The sequence below is a fragment of the Gossypium arboreum genome, chromosome 10 (genome assembly GCF_025698485.1).
Source record: "Gossypium arboreum isolate Shixiya-1 chromosome 10, ASM2569848v2, whole genome shotgun sequence".
Classification (NCBI taxonomy): domain Eukaryota; kingdom Viridiplantae; phylum Streptophyta; class Magnoliopsida; order Malvales; family Malvaceae; genus Gossypium; species Gossypium arboreum.
In genome coordinates, this window is record NC_069079.1 from 6,622,251 (window position 1) to 6,643,032 (window position 20,782).

At 33.9% G+C, this 20,782-nt stretch overlaps 4 protein-coding genes across 5 annotated transcripts; 3 read left to right on the forward strand and 1 right to left on the reverse strand.

Moving 5' to 3' along the window:
- Positions 1 to 1,052: 1,052 nt before the first annotated feature.
- LOC108473423 (beta-fructofuranosidase, insoluble isoenzyme CWINV1-like) lies at positions 1,053 to 3,965 on the forward strand. Its single transcript, XM_053019633.1, has 6 exons — positions 1,053 to 1,530; positions 1,798 to 2,657; positions 2,756 to 2,914; positions 3,034 to 3,272; positions 3,367 to 3,457; positions 3,543 to 3,965. Exons 1-6 carry the CDS (start codon positions 1,350 to 1,352, stop codon positions 3,720 to 3,722), a joined length of 1,710 nt encoding a protein of 569 aa, XP_052875593.1. The 5' UTR covers positions 1,053 to 1,349; the 3' UTR covers positions 3,723 to 3,965.
- Positions 3,966 to 5,322: 1,357 nt separating this feature from the next.
- Positions 5,323 to 7,945, forward strand: LOC108473424 (beta-fructofuranosidase, insoluble isoenzyme CWINV1-like). Its single transcript, XM_017774968.2, has 7 exons — positions 5,323 to 5,577; positions 5,723 to 5,731; positions 5,815 to 6,677; positions 6,759 to 6,917; positions 7,037 to 7,275; positions 7,370 to 7,460; positions 7,541 to 7,945. Exons 1-7 carry the CDS (start codon positions 5,403 to 5,405, stop codon positions 7,718 to 7,720), a joined length of 1,716 nt encoding a protein of 571 aa, XP_017630457.1. The 5' UTR covers positions 5,323 to 5,402; the 3' UTR covers positions 7,721 to 7,945.
- Positions 7,946 to 9,050: 1,105 nt separating this feature from the next.
- On the forward strand, positions 9,051 to 13,822 carry LOC108473422 (transmembrane 9 superfamily member 7-like). The gene is made up of 7 exons (XM_017774966.2): positions 9,051 to 9,321; positions 9,871 to 10,035; positions 10,161 to 10,270; positions 10,460 to 10,568; positions 10,646 to 10,758; positions 11,367 to 11,517; positions 12,026 to 13,822. Exons 1-7 carry the CDS (start codon positions 9,220 to 9,222, stop codon positions 13,181 to 13,183), a joined length of 1,908 nt encoding a protein of 635 aa, XP_017630455.1. The 5' UTR covers positions 9,051 to 9,219; the 3' UTR covers positions 13,184 to 13,822.
- On the reverse strand, positions 13,786 to 17,186 carry LOC108473426 (glyoxylate/succinic semialdehyde reductase 2, chloroplastic). 2 transcript variants are annotated; one of them, XM_017774969.2, is made up of 12 exons: positions 16,841 to 17,182; positions 16,314 to 16,392; positions 16,084 to 16,149; positions 15,511 to 15,586; positions 15,364 to 15,419; positions 15,156 to 15,240; positions 14,960 to 15,020; positions 14,724 to 14,776; positions 14,543 to 14,613; positions 14,378 to 14,450; positions 14,182 to 14,286; positions 13,786 to 14,095 (listed from the first exon to the last, which is right to left on the reverse strand). In XM_017774969.2, the coding sequence occupies exons 1-12, from the start codon at positions 17,034 to 17,036 to the stop codon at positions 13,931 to 13,933; spliced, it is 1,086 nt and encodes a 361-aa protein (XP_017630458.1). In that variant the 5' UTR covers positions 17,037 to 17,182; the 3' UTR covers positions 13,786 to 13,930. The 2 variants fall into 2 exon arrangements, with proteins under 2 accessions (XP_017630458.1, XP_052876010.1); XM_053020050.1 differs by having other exon boundaries at positions 13,962 to 14,095; positions 14,178 to 14,286; positions 16,841 to 17,186.
- Positions 17,187 to 20,782: the final 3,596 nt, after the last annotated feature.

A 20,782-nucleotide genomic window follows, 5' to 3' on the forward strand; every position in this document is an offset into this window, starting at 1 on the left:
TCAACCCTAGTCGTGCAGCCGCCCCGCCCCTCCTCTCCCCAAGGAAAAATCAACCTGTTTGATTTAAATTTGTTTATTTCAGACGCGAAATTACAAAATTATTGTTCAAAATTAGGTAAGGTGAAACTTTTAAACATGGTTGTCTAATAGGTATAGGAAAGGGTTTGTTGGATATAAATAAGAATAATAACGAAGAAATTGAAAAAATTGAACACACAAATCGTGAAAAAATTCTTCTAAAGAGGATAAAATCACGGTAAATATAATTTCACTAAATCGACAAAAATAATGAGTATAAAAATGAAGATAAAAACTATATCTCGAAACCCAAAAATAAGAACACTTAAAATTTAAACTCAAAATTCCTTGGAAGCTTGTAAAAGTTAATACTTAAATGTGTTATGGGTTAATCTTTATAGGTAGAAAAAGATCTATTTATAAGCTAAATTCATAGGTTAAATAATCTTAAAATAATCTATATTAATCATAATTCAACAGGGACAAATAATCAGAATTTGACTATTGTCATGTCACGACGTCCCCAATCGTGTCGTCTCAATGCCATTTCTGGTTTTTCCCTATCTCGTCATCGCGATATTACTCTCTATTTGTGTCTTTATTTAACCGAAATGAGAGGCATTTTCCATATGATTAGCTAGCCTTATTCTTTTAAAACCCAAACCTAATTTACCATTCAAATAAATTATTATATAATTGAAAGTAGAAATAATATTGGTTGGCATTAGTCGTTGATGCCAAACACCAGAATATTCTTACCATCAGCACATGAGGCTGTTTCATTTCGATGAAAAGCACATGAGGGTGTTGGCCAAGTAAATTATATTACTTGCTTAGCTATATTTAAACATTTTATTATTATTAATAGATAAAAGAGTAAGAAGCTTAGATTAAGCCTTAATTTAAGCCACATATATAACCATATCTAAGGCTGCTAAAAATATAACCCTAGAAGTAGCAGCTTTAGAGGCGGTTTTAAGGTAATTTTCCCACAACTTTAGTTTATGTTTCATTCATCATGGTTGGATTAATCAAGGTTTTTATAATAAAAGTCAACCCATTAAACAGTGAGTTATAAAAACAATATTAAAAGGGACATCTTCAGGTAAACTAATGCGGTCATGGATTTGACAGACTAAAATACAACGGAAATGTCAGCAATTTCTTTGTTATTTCCCCTTCAAGTTTTCTAATGACAGCTTTCAGTTTTCGTTTTTCTAGGTATATTTCACTTCATTTTCATCCTCATCCTGCCAAATTATGCATTTTTTGTTTCTCCTATAAATAAGAGTTGTCAACTTCTCATCCATCCCAATCCCACTCTACAAAACATGGCCAACTCTAATGTTGCCCTCTTTTTCTTCTTTGCTCTTTTGATTGGACATGGAATTGTGGAGCTTGAAGCTTCACACCATGTTTACAAACACCTTCTAGGTCTTCTATCTTCTGCACCAGCAAATCAACCTTACAGAACTGGCTATCATTTTCAACCTCCCAAGAATTGGATTAATGGTAATATATATGTTTCCTCACATGATAAACTCTTTCAGGTCACTTCCTTATTTGCTTTTCTTTGTACGACTAACTATTTGGTTTCATGTTTTATTGTCATTTGATCTGCTTTGACTTTGGAATTTGGCAAATGGTTACCTATGGATGAACAGATCCTAATGGTGAGTACTTTTTTACTGATACTTTTTCATCTTTTTTGCTTCATGATTTGCAGTATAATTCTAATGTATTATCCTACATTTCTAAGATGATATTATTAAATTACAGGAGTTATGATTTACAAGGGAGTTTACCACTTGTTCTACCAATACAATCCAAAAGGCGCAGTGTGGGGCAACATTGTGTGGGCTCACTCTACATCAAATGATCTTGTGAATTGGACCCCCCACGAGCCAGCCATTTTTCCATCCCAGCCATCTGATATCAATGGTTGCTGGTCTGGTTCAGCCACTATTCTTCCTGGGGGCAAGCCAGCAATACTTTACACTGGAATTGACCCCCTCAACAGACAAGTCCAGAATCTAGCCATCCCCAAGAATTTATCCGACCCTTACCTTAGAGAATGGGTGAAATCTACTAAAAACCCTTTGATGCAACCCACTGCTCAAAATCAAATCAATTCAAGTTCATTCAGAGATCCAACAACTGCTTGGTTAGGCCCTGACAATAAATGGAGGGTCGTCATTGGAAGCAAAGTGGATCAGCTAGGCTTAGCAATCCTTTACAAAAGCAAAGATTTTGTAAATTGGTATCAATCTAAAACCCCATTGCATTCTGCTAACACTGGGATGTGGGAATGCCCTGATTTTTACCCTGTTCCAATTCATGGCCAGAACGGTGTTGATACCTCTCTTAATGGCCCTTATGTCAAGCATGTACTTAAGGTCAGCTTAGATAATACCAGGCACGACTGCTATACTATTGGGTCGTACGATAATGTCAAGGACATTTATAAACCGGATGAAGGATCTGTGGAGGGTGATTCGGGGTTGAGATACGATTATGGCAAATATTATGCCTCCAAGACTTTCTTTGACGATTTCAAGAACCGGAGAATCTTAACAGGTTGGATCAATGAATCATCAAGTGTGGCTGATGATATCAAGAAGGGATGGTCTGGAGTTCACGTAAGTTTTGGTTTAGTTATTGCTTGTTTATTAAGTAATTTAAGTTGACGGCTACGAAGTCTATAATCAAATCGCTATTACGGTCTCTAATTTTGCAGGCAATTCCTAGGAAAATTTGGCTAGCCAGATCTCGCAAACAATTGGTGCAATGGCCAGTAACTGAAATAGAAAAGCTACGTACAAACCACATTAGCTTGGCGAACAAGTTACTCAAGGGAGGATCTGTAATTGAAATTTCTGGTGTCACTGCTGCACAGGTGAGTTTGTTTTGCTTCTACTTTCTTTATTCATTGTTGCTGGTCATAAAAACCAGACAGTGGGTTTTCACCACGTGCCTCGTATTCATTCATTGTCCTTTACGTTCGTATTTGTACAGGCAGATGTTGAGGTCTCGTTTGAGATAAAAGACTTTGAGAAAGCTGAGGTGCTAGAACCAAGCTGGACTAACCCACAGCTCCTATGTACCCGAATGGGTGCATCGGTTAAAGGGAGTCTCGGTCCATTTGGGTTGCTAGTTCTTGCTTCGGAGGGCCTGAAAGAGAGTACTGCAGTGTTCTTCAGAATATTCAAAGGCCATACCAAATATGTGGTTTTAATGTGCAGTGACCAATCCAGGTCTGAAAAAACATTCTCAAACCACTTTTCAATTTTCTCCCAAACTAAACAAATTAAATTCATTAACTCTTGGCTTTGTTCATCTATCTGACAGATCTTCCCTAAATCAAGATAACGACATGGCAACATATGGAGCTTTCCTAGATGTAGACATTCGACATCACAAGTTGTCATTGAGGAGCTTGGTAAGTTTTAGTTGATTCTTCATTTGAGCTTTGAAGTAACCATTTCATCATTTTGAGTCCTTTTTTAAAAAAAAAAAAAAAACAGATAGATCATTCCATAGTGGAGAGCTTTGGTGGAGGTGGGAAAGTTTGCATCACATCTAGAGTTTATCCCACGTTAGCAATTAACAAGGCCGCCCGTTTGTATGCATTCAACTATGGAAGTCAATCTATAAAGATTTCAAAGTTGAATGCTTGGAGCATGAAGACAGCTAAAATCAATTGAAACTATATTATAGTTTCAAAAATGGCATCAAAGTATGGCAAATGATGACATTTAAATGGACAAATTTAACGTTGCAATGAAAAAGAAATGGATAGAGAGAAACAATTTCATGTTATTACAGACCATTTCTACCTTTTCATTTCACTTGTAATTTAAACTAGTACCCTTACACCATCTGTTCATCTCTTTGTAGACGAACTAAAAATAAAAAGGGATCAATTTGATATGTTCCTTATTATTCTATATGGGTGCTTAATTTTGATTTCATTTCCCCAAATTAACAACAAAAATGATATGATTAATGGTTGTATTAAAAGTAATGCTAAATTAGTTTTTAAATGGAACATATAATTAAATTAAGTATTTTTAATAACCAAAATCTAAAATTTGATAACTTGTTTTGGTAATAAATCAGAATAAATCGATATTTTGGTAGTAAATGAGAATTTTGGTAACCCTAAAACTGGAATTAATTTTAGATGTTATTGATATTAGATAAGATCCTACATGATTTTCTTCCTATTATAGCATGGTACTTGCTTATTCTTCAAAATGTTTAATTATCAACTTCATTTATTTATTGGTGAAGTTTCAACAAAATTGACGAAATTTAATAACCTACATCATATTTAAAATTAATTATCCATATCTCTTTATTCTAAATTTCAAATTAATCAAGTTCCGTAAATATTAATATTATATTATCAAGTCTTTCTATTAACTTAATGTCACAATTGGTGTTAAAAGTCAAGTCGATTAAATTTAACATGAAGCATATTTAAAGCACACATATATTCACTATATGAACAATTTAGATTTGATATGTTATAAAAAAGAGACTATTTTTTCTTCTTCTTCTTTTTAATCCGTTGTATCCAAGTTATCAACATGATAGTTCCATATGTGTTTAAATTTCGATTAATGTATTTTAAATATACTCCAAGTCATATTTAATCGAACATCTAATATAAAAAATACCTACTAAACTAACAAAGGGACTTAATTAATACAATATTAATACTCTCAATTAAATCATTTTAAATTTTAGAAGATAAATTATAATCTAAGCTGTAGTTGGGGACATCTACCCTAATATTTAAGCACTTTTTACACTATCTTTGGCCATCCCATCCAAATTTTATTTTAAAATTTATCATATGCAATAAAATTTTTAAATATTAATTAATTATTAAATAAAATAAAATTATTCTTAGATTAAGTATTAATTTACATTCTTTATTTTTTTATAATTAATATTTCAACGTTGTAATTGTTGATTTTAAGTAAAAAAATTAATTATTATATATATAAAAATATTTTAAATTAATAAAATAAAATATTGAATCAATATTAAAATATTTAAGAAATAATGTTTAACATAAAATGATAAAATAATAATGTTGCCATATAGTTGGCCTATCAGTTGGACAAAAATTAAAAAAAATTCAGCAAGTTCTTTGCAACTTGTCTACTAACCTTTTAATGAAAATTTTAAATTTTCATTTTCCATATATATATATATATATATATATATATATATATATATATATATATATATATATATATATATATATATATATATATATATCACTTCATCCTGCAAAATTATGCACTTCTTTCTCCAATAAATAGTGTTGTCAACTTCTCACCCATCACAGTCCCACCTTTCCAAAGCATAAAATGGCTAACTCTAATCTTGGCCTCTTTTTTGTCTTTGCTCTCTTGGGTATTGTGGAGCTTGAAGCTTCACACCATGTTTACAAACACCTTCAAACTTTTCAATCTTCTTCTTCATCTGTAAATCAACCTTATAGAACTGGCTATCATTTTCAACCTCCCAAAAATTGGATTAATGGTAATATGATATATGTTCACATAATAAATTCTCTCAATTCCTATTTTTATTTTCTTTTCTTTGTATCTAACCATTTGTTTCTTTTTTTTTATTGTTTTATTGTCATTTGGTATGCTTTGGTTGATGGCTACCTCTGGATGAACAGACCCTAATGGTTAGTACTTCCTTCCACTATTACTTATCTTTCTTTTGCTTCCTGATTTTCTGTATATCTAATGTATTATATACAAATTATAGGAGTTATGATTTACAAGGGACTTTATCACTTCTTCTATCAATACAATCCAAAAGGAGCAGTGTGGGGCAACATTGTATGGGCTCACTCTACATCGGAAGATCTTGTGAATTGGACCCCTCACGAGCCAGCCATTTATCCATCCCAGCCGTCTGATATCAATGGTTGTTGGTCCGGTTCAGCCACTATCCTCTCTAGTGGCAAACCAGCTATGCTTTACACTGGAATTGACTCCCAAAACAGACAAGTTCAGAATCTAGCCATCCCCAAGAATTTATCCGACCCTTACCTTACAGAATGGGTTAAATCTGCTAAAAACCCTTTGATGCAACCCACTGCTCAGAATCATATCAATGCCAGTTCATTTAGAGATCCAACGACTGCCTGGTTAGGCCCTAACAAGGAATGGAGGGTCATCATTGGAAGCAAAGTGAATCGCCAAGGCTTAGCCATCCTTTACAAAAGCAAAAATTTTGTAAACTGGTATCAATCCAAAACCCCATTGCATTCTGCTGACAACACTGGAATGTGGGAATGTCCTGATTTTTTTCCTGTTCTACTTCATGGCCAAAATGGTGTCGACACCTCTCTTAATGGCCCTAATGTCAAGCATGTGCTCAAGGTTAGCTTTGATGATACCAAGCATGACTGCTACACTATTGGCTCGTATGACAATGTCGAGGACATTTATACACCGGACGAGGGATCTGTGGAGGGTGATTCGGGGTTGAGATACGATTATGGCAAATATTATGCTTCCAAGACTTTCTTTGACAATGTCCAGAATCGGAGAATCTTAACGAGTTGGATCAATGAATCATCAAGTGCGGCTGATGATATCAAGAAAGGATGGTCTGGAGTCCACGTAAGTTTTGGTTTAGTTATTGATTGTTTATTAAGTTGAAAGTCTATAATCAAATCTCCATTATGGTGTCTCATTCTGCAGGCAATTCCTAGGAAAATTTGGCTGGATGAATTTGGGAAACAATTGGTGCAATGGCCAGTAGTTGAAATAGAAAAGCTACGAGCAAACCACGTTAGCTTGGCAAACAAGTTGCTCGAGGGAGGATCTGTTATTGAAGTACCTGGTGTCACTGCTACACAGGTGAGTTTGTTTTGCTTCTACTTTCTTTATTCATTGTTGCTGGTCATAAAAACCAGACAATGGGTTTTCACCACGTGCCTCGTATTCACTCATCGTCCTTTTCGTTCGTATTTGTACAGGCAGATGTTGAGGTCTCGTTTGAGATAAAAGACTTTGAGAAAGCTGAGGTGCTAGAACCAAGCTGGACTAACCCACAGCTCCTATGTACCCGAATGGGTGCATCGGTTATAGGGAGTCTCGGTCCATTTGGGTTGCTAGTTCTTGCTTCGGAGGGCCTGAAAGAGAGGACTGCAGTGTTCTTCAGAATATTCAAAGGCCATACCAAATATGTGGTTTTAATGTGCAGTGACCAATCCAGGTCTGAAAAAACATTCTCAAACCCCTTTTCAGTTTTCTCCCAAACTAAACAAATTAAATTCATTAACTCTTGGCTTTGTTCATCTATCTGACAGATCTTCCCAAAAAAAAGATAACGACATGACAACATATGGAGCTTTCCTAGATGTAGACATTCGACATCACAAGTTGTCATTGAGGAGCTTGGTAAGTTTTAGTTGATTCTTCATCTGAGCTTTGATGTAGCCATTTCATCATTTTGAGACCCCCCCCTTTTTTTTAAACAGATAGATCATTCCATAGTGGAGAGCTTTGGTGGAGGTGGGAAAGTTTGCATCACATCTAGAGTTTATCCCACGTTAGCAATTAACGAGGCTGCCCACTTGTATGCTTTCAACAATGGAAACCAATCCATAAAGATTTTGGAGTTGAATGCTTGGAGCATGAAGACAGCTAAAATCAATTGAAACTATATTATATAGTTTCAAAAATGGCATCAAAGTATGGCAAATGATGACATTTAAATGGACTAAGTTAACGTTGCAATGAAAAAGAAATGGATAGAGTTTCAGACCATTTCTACCTTTTAATTTCACTTGTAATTTAAATTAGTATCCTTGCACCATATGTTCATCTCTTTGTAGATGAACTAAGAATAAAAAAGGGTCAATTTGATATGTTCCTTATTATTCTATGGGTGCTTTTGATTTCATTTTCCCAAATTAACAACAAAAAGATATGATTAATGGTTGTATTAAAAAGTGATGCTAAATGGAACATATAATTAAATTAAAATTTGATAATTTATTTTAATAATAATTGAAAATATTCTAAAAATATTATAAAGTATAATAAATAATGTGATGGATTAATTGATTGTTGCAATAAAATAGAATTATATTCGAATCATTTTAAAGAGTTAAAATACAAATTTATGGTTTTCAGACCACCCTGGCACCTCCATATGTTCATCTGACTAAGTCATGGATTTTCTTCTCTAAGTTTATGTTAACAACAAAAATGATAGGGTGGTTTATGGTACTTATCACAAAATCTGTGGACCAAGTTAGCGTCACTCATGAAAAGGCTGTTTTTCATTTGTTGCACATTCCAAACTTTAGACTATTAAATTATCAGTCACATCATTTCCTTGTTTACCAACGTCTCATGATTTGTATTTTGATATAATTCTCTTCTTAGTTGGTTTAAATTTAAGATTTTTAGTTTTTTAAATTAATAATATTGCTAAATGTTTTTCTCTGTACGGATTTTTATTACTATTCTATATCACATTATAATCTTTTCAATTATATTCAATCAATTATAAATTTACACGTTAGTTAAACACTTAAAATTATGTTAAGAAAATTTACATTAGACACTAACTAATATGTTATCAATTTAGAGGATTGAAATCATCATTATCGAGAAGATTTTATTTGAATTACATCTCGTCGGAATAGGATTATGCTTACACCATAAAACAGACAAGAATACTTCTAATTAAATAAAGAAATTATAAAAATTGAGCCTTTAACTCTGTTGACATCATTATTATTGTGACAAAAAGATATAGATTTAAGCGCATTTAAGCTTATATTATTTTCCTTTGATTTAAGAGGTTGGAGGGGTATAGATAAAATTAAGTATTGTATTTATGCTAATTTTAAAAAATATTAAAATTTCAAAATTCAATATGGTAGATAGTGGGGACTAATTTGGCTAAAGAAGAAAGACATGGGGGACTAAAATCCAAATTAGACCGTTGGATTTTGGAACAGGCCATGAACTGAACGCAATAAATTGCATCGGCTCTTCAGGAAAAAACCCAAAAAAAGCATGTCATTGGTAGATGCACTATGGTGTAGTTTAGTTGTTTGACACGCCATTTTTCAAAGCTCCATTCCATCCCGACATTTTTCAATCCTATCTCCTGTAAGTAGTGAAATCAAAAAGAGTAGCAAAAATGGGTACGAAATGGAAGAATGTCTCCTTCGTTTTTTGGCTGTTGTCATCAACTGCACAATCCTTCTATCTCCCTGGGGTCGCCCCTCGTGATTTTCAAAGGGTACCCCTCTTTCTCTCTTCCCCTCCCTGAGTTTATCATTAATGTTGTGTGTTGATTTTCCATTGGTTTTTTCTTTTTTCATTTTGTTAATGGAGATTGGTGTTGGATCTTTGGGATTTTATGGTTTGATCTTAATGTGTTGGCGTTTCAATTTTTTTTTCAGATCTGTGTTGTGCTCTTTATTCTTTTGGGTTTTCATTTCTTTCTTTTTTTTTTCTTCCTTTTAGAAGTAGATTTGATTTTCCTTTCTCTGTAATAGCCTTGCTTGTTTTGGCTACTATATCATTTTTTCATAAACAATGTGCAACTTATTTTGCCTTAAGTGTAAGGCCAGTATTGCTTTCTTGCAAGGATCTTATGGTTTAATCATTGCTTGAATTCTTAACAGTGATCTAGTTTTAAATTCGTAGTGTCATTAATTTTGATGCTATGATGAGTTTTTAACATGGCTTATAGCTTATAATTTTATCATGCCTTAACACTGTAATTTACTTTTAGCTTATTAATTGTATCATGCCTTTAATTTGTCCTTTGTCTGATTCTGAACAGGGTGATCCCCTGTATGTTAAGGTGAACAAATTGTCATCTACAAAGACACAACTACCATATGATCATTACTACTTAGACTACTGTAAACCAGCCAAGATTGTGAACAGTGCTGAAAATTTGGGGGAGGTACTACGTGGTGACCGCATAGAGAATTCAGTCTACACCGTGAGCCTCTGTTACCTTTTTTGGTGTTATGTACTTGCTGTTGGTGACAAGTAGTATATAATGAAAAGCTTAATAGTTTATATCCGTAATTCTTATTTTGTTGTTCATCGTGCATTTTCCTTTAGTTTGAAATGAGGGAGGATCAGCCTTGCAAAGTAGTCTGTCGAAAAAAACTTGATGCTGAATCTGCGAAGAATTTCAAGGAAAAACTTAATGATGAATATCGAGTTAATATGTAAGTAACAAAGATGATGACTATGATTCAGTTTCCTTGCTCCTTTCTCTTCATGGAGATTCTTTATGGTGTTTTTTTAACCTCTATTACCTTTGTTGTTTGTTGCTCTGCGATGCTCCTCCCTCTCCTTTTGCTGCTAACAAGTTTGTGCTGCCTGTTTATACTGAACTATCTGCACTTGATGCATAGGATTCTTGACAATCTTCCAGTCGCTGTTCTTAGACAAAGGAGAGATGGAAGTCAGTCAACAACATATGAACATGGTTTCCGTGTTGGATTCAAAGGGAATTATGCTGGGGTATGGTCAGGGGCCGTAGCATTATTCCAAAGTTTTATGTTTTCTTTACCTTAATCTTAACCATTTTGCCTTTACAGAGCAAGGAGGAGAAGTATTTTATCAACAACCACTTGAGCTTCAGAGTCATGTTTCATAGGGATACTGAGACCGATGCTGCTCGAATTGTTGGGTTTGAGGTTACCCCTAACAGGTTTTCTACCAATTTCTTCAGTCTATTTTTGTTCATTTTGCATTTGTTTTGACATTTAGTCAAACTTTGTTAATTAGTAGCTTTTGTGGATTTGGATTTTGAACTAGCCATAAGCATTGTTCTATGTAGGTTTTCTGTTTAATATTGCTCGAAATATAATGTTCTTTCGAGATATTTTGGTTGTATGCTTTACTTGGATATTCTTGATGAAGATCAATTGAATCATAACTCAAGATTTAAAAAATATACAACATATGCCACACCATGTAATTTATGTGTTCTTCTACGTCCATTATTTCTTTGTTTCATAATATCAAAACTCATCATAATAGGTATTCTGAATACTTGTACTCAATGAAAGTTCTTAACTACTTGAGAGTTTTCTATGTGCTTAAAGATGGATTATTCTTGATTTTCTTTAAAATATAGTTAAAGTAGTAATTTGCATTTTTCTTTTGAAATATGCTATTGAAAAAGAGGTATTGGAAGTATGTTACATTTGTGAAACGGAATATAAGAAACTAGTTAGTATCATAATTTTCTGTTGGTTGTCAAATAACTGGCTTACGTATGCCACTATTTGTTCATTGTGTGACTCTTATTTACAGCATTAACCATGAATACAAAGAATGGGATGAGAAGAATCCCCAGATAGTAACATGCAATAACGACACCAAAAATCTAATTCCAGGTAGTACTGTTCCACAAGAAGTTGACGCAGGCAAGGAAATTGTGTTTACATATGATATAACTTTCAAGGTATTTGCATTTCCTTTATCTTTCTTTCATTGTTTTCTTTCCACTGTATTTCTTATCAATGAAATGAAAAGCCAGACCTCATATCAAACCAGTGTGACATCCAGCTAGTCTGACTGGATTATTCAATTAAAATGTAAAATAAATATTAAATATGTCGTTTATACATTAAGTGTTGAATATAATAACTGGTTAACAAAAATGCTTATTTGGCTTAATAATATTGTCATTAATATGTTATTAAGATGTTAAAAATTCAAATCCTATTATTTTCAAAAATAATTTTAATAGAAAGCAAAAAATAACAAAAACCAGTTTTACAGGTTTAATTCAGTTTTTTGTCCTCTGCTACCGATTGAACTGTTTTCTAGCAGTTCATTAGATCCTGGTTTCTGGGGATGTGCTGGACTGGATGGACCCTGCTTTTCAGTTGAACAAGTTACCAGCCTATCCAGTCTGTATTTTCTCAGTGCTGGTCTTAGTGTATAGGTTAACTTGTGGCTTTTTGCAGGAGAGTGATATCAAATGGGCTTCTCGCTGGGACACATACCTTCTGATGAATGATGATCAGATTCACTGGTTCTCCATCGTAAACTCTCTGATGATTGTTCTCTTCCTCTCTGGCATGGTAGCCATGATCATGATGAGAACATTGTATAAAGATATTTCAAACTATAATCAGTTGGAAACCCAAGATGAGGCGCAGGAAGAAACAGGATGGAAACTTGTACATGGGGATGTCTTTAGGGCTCCAATCAATTATGGTTTACTCTGTGTTTATGTTGGTACAGGTGTCCAGATCTTCTCTATGACGCTTGTGACAATGATATTTGCATTGCTGGGTTTCTTATCTCCTTCCAATCGTGGAGGACTTATGACTGCTATGGTTCTCTTGTGGGTTTTCATGGGAATATTTGCCGGTTACTCTTCAGCTCGTCTATACAAAATGTTTAAGGGCACAGAGTGGAAGAGAAATACTTTGAAAACTGCATTTATGTTTCCCGGTATCCTCTTTGTTGTATTCTTTGTACTGAATGCACTAATTTGGGGAGAGCAATCCTCTGGGGCAGTGCCATTTGGGACAATGTTTGCTCTTGTTTGCTTATGGTTTGGTATATCAGTTCCATTAGTCTTTGTTGGCAGTTACTTGGGTTTCAAAAGGCCAGCCATCGAAGACCCTGTGAAGACCAACAAAATTCCCAAGCAGGTACCAGAGCAGGCATGGTACATGAAGCCAGTCTTTGCTATATTCATTGGAGGCATTCTTCCATTTGGGGCTGTTTTTATTGAGCTCTTCTTCATCTTAACGTCAATTTGGCTGAACCAGTTCTATTACATCTTTGGCTTCCTTTTCATAGTGTTTGTTATTCTAATAATCACTTGCGCCGAGATAACAATTGTGCTATGCTACTTCCAGTTGTGCAGTGAAGATTACCATTGGTGGTGGAGATCTTACTTGACAGCTGGCTCCTCTGCTCTCTACCTTTTCCTATACTCTATTTTCTACTTCTTTACCAAGTTGGAGATCACAAAGCTTATCTCAGGCCTCCTTTATTTTGGCTACATGGTAATAGTTTCATATGCCTTCTTCGTCCTGACTGGGACAATTGGCTTCTATGCGTGCTTTTGGTTTGTTAGGAGGATCTACTCATCTGTCAAAATCGACTAAGATGAGTATATAGAAAGAAAACAAGAACTATGCGAATTACCGACTGGATGAGGGGAAAGCCTTGATGTGGACTATGTCAAGTCGAAGATACTTGCTACTGAGACTTTTATTACCCATCTACAATCACTTTATTGTTTGTCATTGAAGGTAGGCTTGGCTTGTTAGTTTCCCTGCACTGTTAGAAGTCCAGTACTGTTAACTCTTTAAGTAGTCTCTGCAAGGAGTAAAATTGGTGATCTAGCCTGTAGATATTTCGATACTCCAGATATCTACTCCCCAAAAAAGCGTTGCAATGCATCTTCATGACACCATCAGAGAACCTGATGTAGAAATGCCCTGGTACAACTATAAGTATTGTTACCTTTATTTACTATTTTTGCAGTAAATAACTAAGAGCCTTTTGGAGACAAGTTCCTTTCTCCATTTTAGCTTCTACTTTCCATTTTTCTCAACCATGTGAAATTGAGAGCCTTGGATGGTTATTTTCCCTTGTTTATTAGTCTCTGTAGTTAATGCTTTATGCTCATTGGCTTTGTCTTGGCAAAGTGGGGGTTATTGCTGGTTTTGGAATGTAATATTGTGACTTACTTTGGATGGTTGAATTCCAACAAATGCAAAAAAGTTTTATTTTAAAATCAACTATATAGGGTAAGAATCTTGGATACAAGTTCATTGATAGGTGGATACATGAAAAAGCATGTCTAAATCAGCTTTGTACCCCAAGAATGACAAACAAAAAACATACGGTCAGGCAGTGTCCTGAGATTTAGCTTTTAATGCTTCAATAACTGCTGAAAAATCTTCATCACTGAGGCCATATGATTTTGCAACCTTGTACAGTTCATTTGCAGCAGCTGCAATTGGAGTGGACTGAGAAACAGATTCTGCCAATCCCAATGCAAGTCTAAGGTCCTGTGTCAACATTAGCTTCTGTTATAACACGAATATTAACAGCATGTCTTTCGAAATATGTTGGATTATTTGGGTAACTTACATACCTTCTGCTGATGCTTTAAGGGAAAGGCTGTGGGATATTGGGATTTAACCATTGATGGACCTTTAAGCGAGTACATTGGTGCACTAATTGCACCCTGCGAAACCACCTGCAATACCACAAGATAATGTAACCCCCCCCCCAAAAAAACAACAGAGAACATTCAATCATCCAATTATGCATTTGGATCTCAGGAATACCTCAACTAGAACACTTGGGTCGAGTCCTACTTTCTTGCTAAGAAGTATTCCTTCAGAAAACGATGCCATCATACTACAAAGTTGCAAAAGAAAAGCATTGTCATCATACTAGCTATCCCAAGCATCAAAACAAAGGACTTTAAAGGTTAAAGAACTACACGTAACCTTCCCATGATCATGTTAACAACAAGTTTCATAGCGGCTCCATTTCCGACCTTCCCAAGGTAAAATCTTGACTGGGGAAGAAACAAATATATCAAGAATTACTTGCAATGACTAGTTCAGTTACAGGTTTCAAGATGCCACCTATGAATATTTGTGTGTTGTGAGAGACGAGACAAAATACCTTGCCCAATATATCCAACAGTGGAGAAACTAACTCATATAATGATCTGTCACCTGAAAGAGGAAGCTATTGCCTCAGTTTTAAGAGGAATACATTTGAAGCTAAGCTAACCTATGATAACAATCAAACATCAAATGTTGCAAATAATTTAGCATCTTGCTACATTGTTGGGATTTATTTCATATCAGATTCAACATCATACTTAGCATACTAAAAGATAATGCAAGACTTTTTACCTGCAGTAAGGAATATCAGTTGTCCATCTTCCGCTGGCTTTTTTGAACCTGAAACTGGAGCCTGTAAAGGAAGCAAATGAACCTTAGTTAATAGAAATTTTAGCATTATCAAACTGCTGAAGCATACTCAATTTATTTGTGTTTAGGATGAGTTGGAAGAAATATAGGAAGCAGAAAGCCTGATTGTAACTTTTACCTCCAGAAATAATGCCCCCCTTGCTTTGATATGTTCATTAATTAATTTAGAAGTGGCAACATCAACCGTTGAAACGTCTACATAGCTGTCAATGCCAATGCCATTCCATATGTCATCAATTCAAGTCTGGAAACCTTTCAACTAACTAAAGGAAGAAGACGGTTTTACACTAAAATGCTTTCATATGAGAATATGGGAGAAAGGTTACCCTTTTCCTGGACCCATTCCGCTCACAGCTCCGTTCTTTCCACAGGCGACATCAATCTGGTACAAAGCGACAATGAGTTGCCAGATCTTAATAATAGGTCAAGCAAAACAAATGTAGCAATGAAATTTATAACAGAAACATACGCACTGCACTTTCAGGATCGGCAAGCATGGCAAAAGTGACATCACAGTTTGCAGCTACTTCCTCAGGAGAGGAACTATACCTGCACCCCAGGAAAAAAAATCCTTTTATTCAATAACTTTTAAGATTAAATCTGGTTATCTTGAAAAGCTCTAGTCAGAAACACCAATAACAACACAAAGCTGCTTCTGCAGATGAAGCACAAAGGCTGAAAGATTCAGACAAGAATTATAGAATGCATTTGTTTCTTTTGTAGAGGATATATAAAGTCAGGTATCCTCTTTAGCCACTTTTCATTCAGCTTGCAAATGCATTGAGAAAAGAGACAGAAAAAGCAAACATAGACCACAGTCATATCCACTAAAGAATATAAAGTGGTTGTCTTGTAAGGGAAGTGACTGACCCTATAAGCACGTCTACCGGCAGTCAACAGAATGACCAATCCGCCTAATTTACTATTAGCTCATGTTATATAAGAATGCATGTCAATATGTCGTGAAGAAGAGGGAAATTGTTAAGGATAACAACATGGTAATGCTATGAAAACCTAATTTCAGAGCAGGGATATTCAAAACTCACTTTGCACCAAGGCTGATGAGAGGATCACATTTGCTTTTCGTTCTATTCCATACTATCACATCACATCTGCAACATGTTAGAAGATTGATTTTAGAGTCGAATCATCTCCGGTGCTTAAGAACTGAAAACTACAGTCTGCTGTTGTGAATGAAAGCAGCATCTTTTAAGACAATTTCATTTCAGTTTGATGGTTCTAGCAGTAGTAATTAGGAAGATGAACCAGGTCATACCCAGCTTTTATGAGATTCAGTGCCATTGGCGATCCCATAATTCCAAGACCCAGAAAACCAACTCTGCCTGAAAATTTATCTGTTACATTCAACATAATCATTGTAAGAGTTAGATAGCACCTAGTGGCAATTGTACCATACACAGATATGAAACAACTTAAGCCAGTATTACTTTCCGACTTTAGCATCAATATTGAAGGACCTGCCATGAGAGTACTCATGGAAACATACAATTCAAAATTTAGTGAGAATCCTTAGCACCCAATACCTTTTAATGCATTTTGTATAATAATCTATGAACTCAACCATTACCAAATCCATGTATTTCAAATTCCAAATAATTCCTCAAGTTGTTCTTTTTCCTTGTTGGATAGACACAAAATACCCTTTAATGCATTTTGTATAATAATCTATGAGTCTAGGTACTTACGGAGGACAATTCAAAGAAGCAAGGAAACAAACTGTACAAAAACACACAATACAACAATAAAAGAAGTAAAGGAAGAGGTAACCCCAAAAAGGAACACCTTGGGATGAAGCATCAGTGGCCTGAGAAGAAAAAACCTTGAAAGAAAGAGAAAGCAGAGGCTTTGAAGGAAAAGAAGAAAAGGGTTTGGGTCTGAAGTTGGTGGAAATACGAGGGCAGAAAGCTGAGCACAATGCCATGGCTGTTGAAGATAACAAGTTGTTGATGTTGGGCTTAGCTAACAGAGTGGAAGGCATTCAGCCTCTTTTTTATCTTTGGGAAAATTTAAAATTTAATACAAAGTCCAAGTGAGAAGTTCGCATTTCAATGCCATGCGTTGCTTTTGTCTGCAAGTGTTGGGATAAACAGATAAAGAATCAGAGCTCAGCTGACCCTTGCCTTTTCAAAACTAGTTACAAATATTCCTTTTTTAAATTATGGTAATATTGGTTGAATTTCGATGTAGTAGAAATGGCAGACCAGAAATAAAAATTTCCACTGCAAAATTTTCTCATTGGTAAAATTTTTCATTTCTAGTTTTTTAAAGTGTTGTACTCAAAATTGATATGGTAAATTTAAAGTTTAACCAATTAACCATGCATGTGACAAAAATTAATTTTTTGAAATAATAATTTATTGGAGGCAATACTAAGATATATTACATTTTTAAAGGGAGAACGCGGATTTGAATCTTAGACACAATATTATTAAGAAGCATAGCCATAAACTTTGAACATGAATCATAAATAATAAATTTATATTTGATACACTTACCATGCATAATTACACACCGGAATTACATAGTGGTCAATATACTGTGGTGTCATAATTTGTATTTTCGTAACGAATAGTTATATTTTTTTCGTATTATCTTTCATTCTTATTTATACCGTCACGTCCGAAGTAAATTAAGTTGCACATCTTTTTACTTAAACATAAACTCTCTCTCAACTGATTATTTTTAGTGAAAAAACGGCATGCATTCATTGGTCACAGGGAGGATTAGTAGAATAGTATCTTCTGTTTTTCACTTTGTCTTTTGTTAATTCAATCGAGATGTATTTATCAACTCAGTTAAAACACCAATTCTATAGAAGTTGTGGGACTAATTCAAAATCTATCTTCTCATCTTCTGTATACATTTTAATAACATTTGATTATATCTTGTCAAATGAAAGCCAGCAATCTAGTTCTTTTACAGTACTAGAAAATTTTAGTTCATCATCTCACATTCACCCTCTCTGTAACTACATCAATCTAATCTTTCAATTCTAAATCAAATAAAGTTGTTATTATTTTTTATCTAATTGTAAAGTTTTATTTTATTTTATTTCCATTATAAATGTAATTATCTATTTTATCTCTATAAATAGAGATTTCTATTAATAAATTAAGTGGAACCATTTCATAAGCCTCCATTTACTTCAATAGAAGCAAGTGATTACAAAAGAAGGATGTGAATTCCTATAAAGAACCAACCACATGGTTATCACATAGTTCGAATACCGTCTTAAGTAATCATTGTGTCCAACTCTAGTCTAGATTTCCGCACTTAATTTATGCAAAAATTTTCAAATTGAAGAAAAAAGGATAACACTAAGAGAATTTGTAGGATAGTCTTTTCTTTCTTTACTTGCTTTGCCATTTAGATTATTAAAAGTTTCTGGAGTCTTTTGTTGTTGCAAACTAGTTGGTCCCTTTAATTTCTAGGTGTTACTTTTTAATTGATTTTTGTTACTCTACTATCTTGACTGTCCTCTTATCTTTTCAGGAGAATAAGAAGTTGATTTAGTAAAAAAAACTTAGAATCTACAAGTGTTAAACTATTTAATAAAAGAAAATCTCTGAATCTTAATTCTTTTAATTACATGAATAATAAATTTATATTTAATATCCTTAAAGTGCATAATTATACATTATTAATAAATTACACGATGACATATCGTTTTCTTTCAAGTTGTAAGTATAAATATAATTATAACTTAAATAATATCGATATTAATAATTATGACAAAATTTTATTTTAAAGTAAACTGTGGAAGGATTTATTAAGTTGAGGGCAAAAATATCTGGACAAGTCAACAAACAAAGATTAAAAATAAAAGGAAACATCTTGCAACAAACCAAGATATTAAAAACCCATCATTTTTGCCTCACCAAAACCATATATTAGAAAACCAAAACTATCCATCGTTTTGCCCTGGCAAAACTAAATGTTAGGAAACCAAAACTACCTATTGTTTTGCCTCCCCAAAACCGGAAGAAAAAAAATGAAAAGTCTTTCAACCTCAAAAATGGTGTTTCTTCCTCAACCAAGAGGATCGTTTCAAGCAATTTTCAAGAAACACTTTAGCCATACGATGATACCAGAAGCATTTATAGTGCATAATTATATAAAGAATGAATTTATATTTGATGCATTCACAGTGCATAATTATACATTGTCGATAAATCACATGATCATATATCAATTTTTTTAAATTACAAATACAAATATAATCATAATTACAATTCAAATAATATACATTCTGATAACTATGACAAATGTTAGTCATTACATAGCATAATCAGAATAATATCCAAAGTTTCTATAACCTCAACCTTAGCATCAAACTAAAGTCTCATTGACTTCCAAATTAAAGAAAAAAATGGGAAGGGGAATCATGTGGGGGTCAACATGTGGGTCATAATTTGTATTCTCATAATTAATTGATTTCTTAAATAGTTATGTTTTTTTGTGTTAGCCGTTCTTGTTTATTCTACCATGTTCGTAGAGAAGTAAATTAGGTTGCAAATCTTCTTACTCAATATAGACTCTCTCCCAACCAATCATTTTTTAGTGGAAAAAAGCCATGCATGCATTGCTTAATATATTAAAGAGAATAGTAGAAGAATGAGAGAATTTACAGGATAGCCTTTTCTTTTCTTTTTTCTTTTCACATTGTCATTTAGATTAGGGTAAATTGTACAAATGGTCACCCAACTATGTTCACGTTCCTGTTTTGGTCACCCAACTTCAAATATTTTCAATTTAGGCACTAACATTTGAATTTATTCATGTTTTGGTCACTTACCATTAAATTGATAACGTAAAGCCTTTTTCTAATTGGTACAATAACACATTTAATCCTCAATACTTACCTATTCTATCAATTTAGAATGTTATCTAAATTTTTTATCATTTAACCCAATAAGTATATAATTTGTAAGCAATACAAGGGACATCCTAAGAAAACAAAGACACCCTTTTATATCCAATGCAATAAAATATACTTGTACAATGCACAGGCTAGATGTGTGTATATCTTATTGGAATATATTTAATTATTTTGTAATTTGTAGATGTGAGTTTCTAGTATTCTTTTTAAGATAAACTACATTAGTAACCATCCAACTACTAATAAACTAAAATTAATTTAATCTTTTAGCTAGCACACTTAGGGTCCATTTGTTTGGAAGTAAAACATTTTTCGAAAAAGCTTTTCAGCCTTTTCCAGTGTTTGCTTGGCTGAAAATATTTCCTAAGGTAAAATCAATTACAAAACACGGGAAAAGAAGCCCTTAATTTTGGAAAATGTCTTACCCTTTCCAATTCGGTAAGACATTTTCAGGAAAATTAGAAGCCAATACCGCTTTTTTGTTTCCCCTTCCCCTTCACCTTCCCTTTCCCCTTCCCCCATCCTTGACACCTAATCTTCTGCTTGCCGTCAGCCAACATAAGTTCTCAACACCAAACACCGGCGTTCATCAAAGCTTTTCCCCATCTTCGCCTTTCATTGTCAAAATCTGCACTGGCGTTCATCTTCCTCTCTTGAAGGTAAGAACGAAAAAAATTGACATGAGGAAAGGGTGTTGTCTTTTCTGATGTTTAACTTTGGTTTGTCGTTAGCTGGTTTGAGGAAGGGAAAAAAGGATACATGTGTTAACTGTAGTTTATATAATATCTATGGGATTTTGACAGGATATCTATCTATTAAACAAACTTGAAAGCTGAAGTTCTACT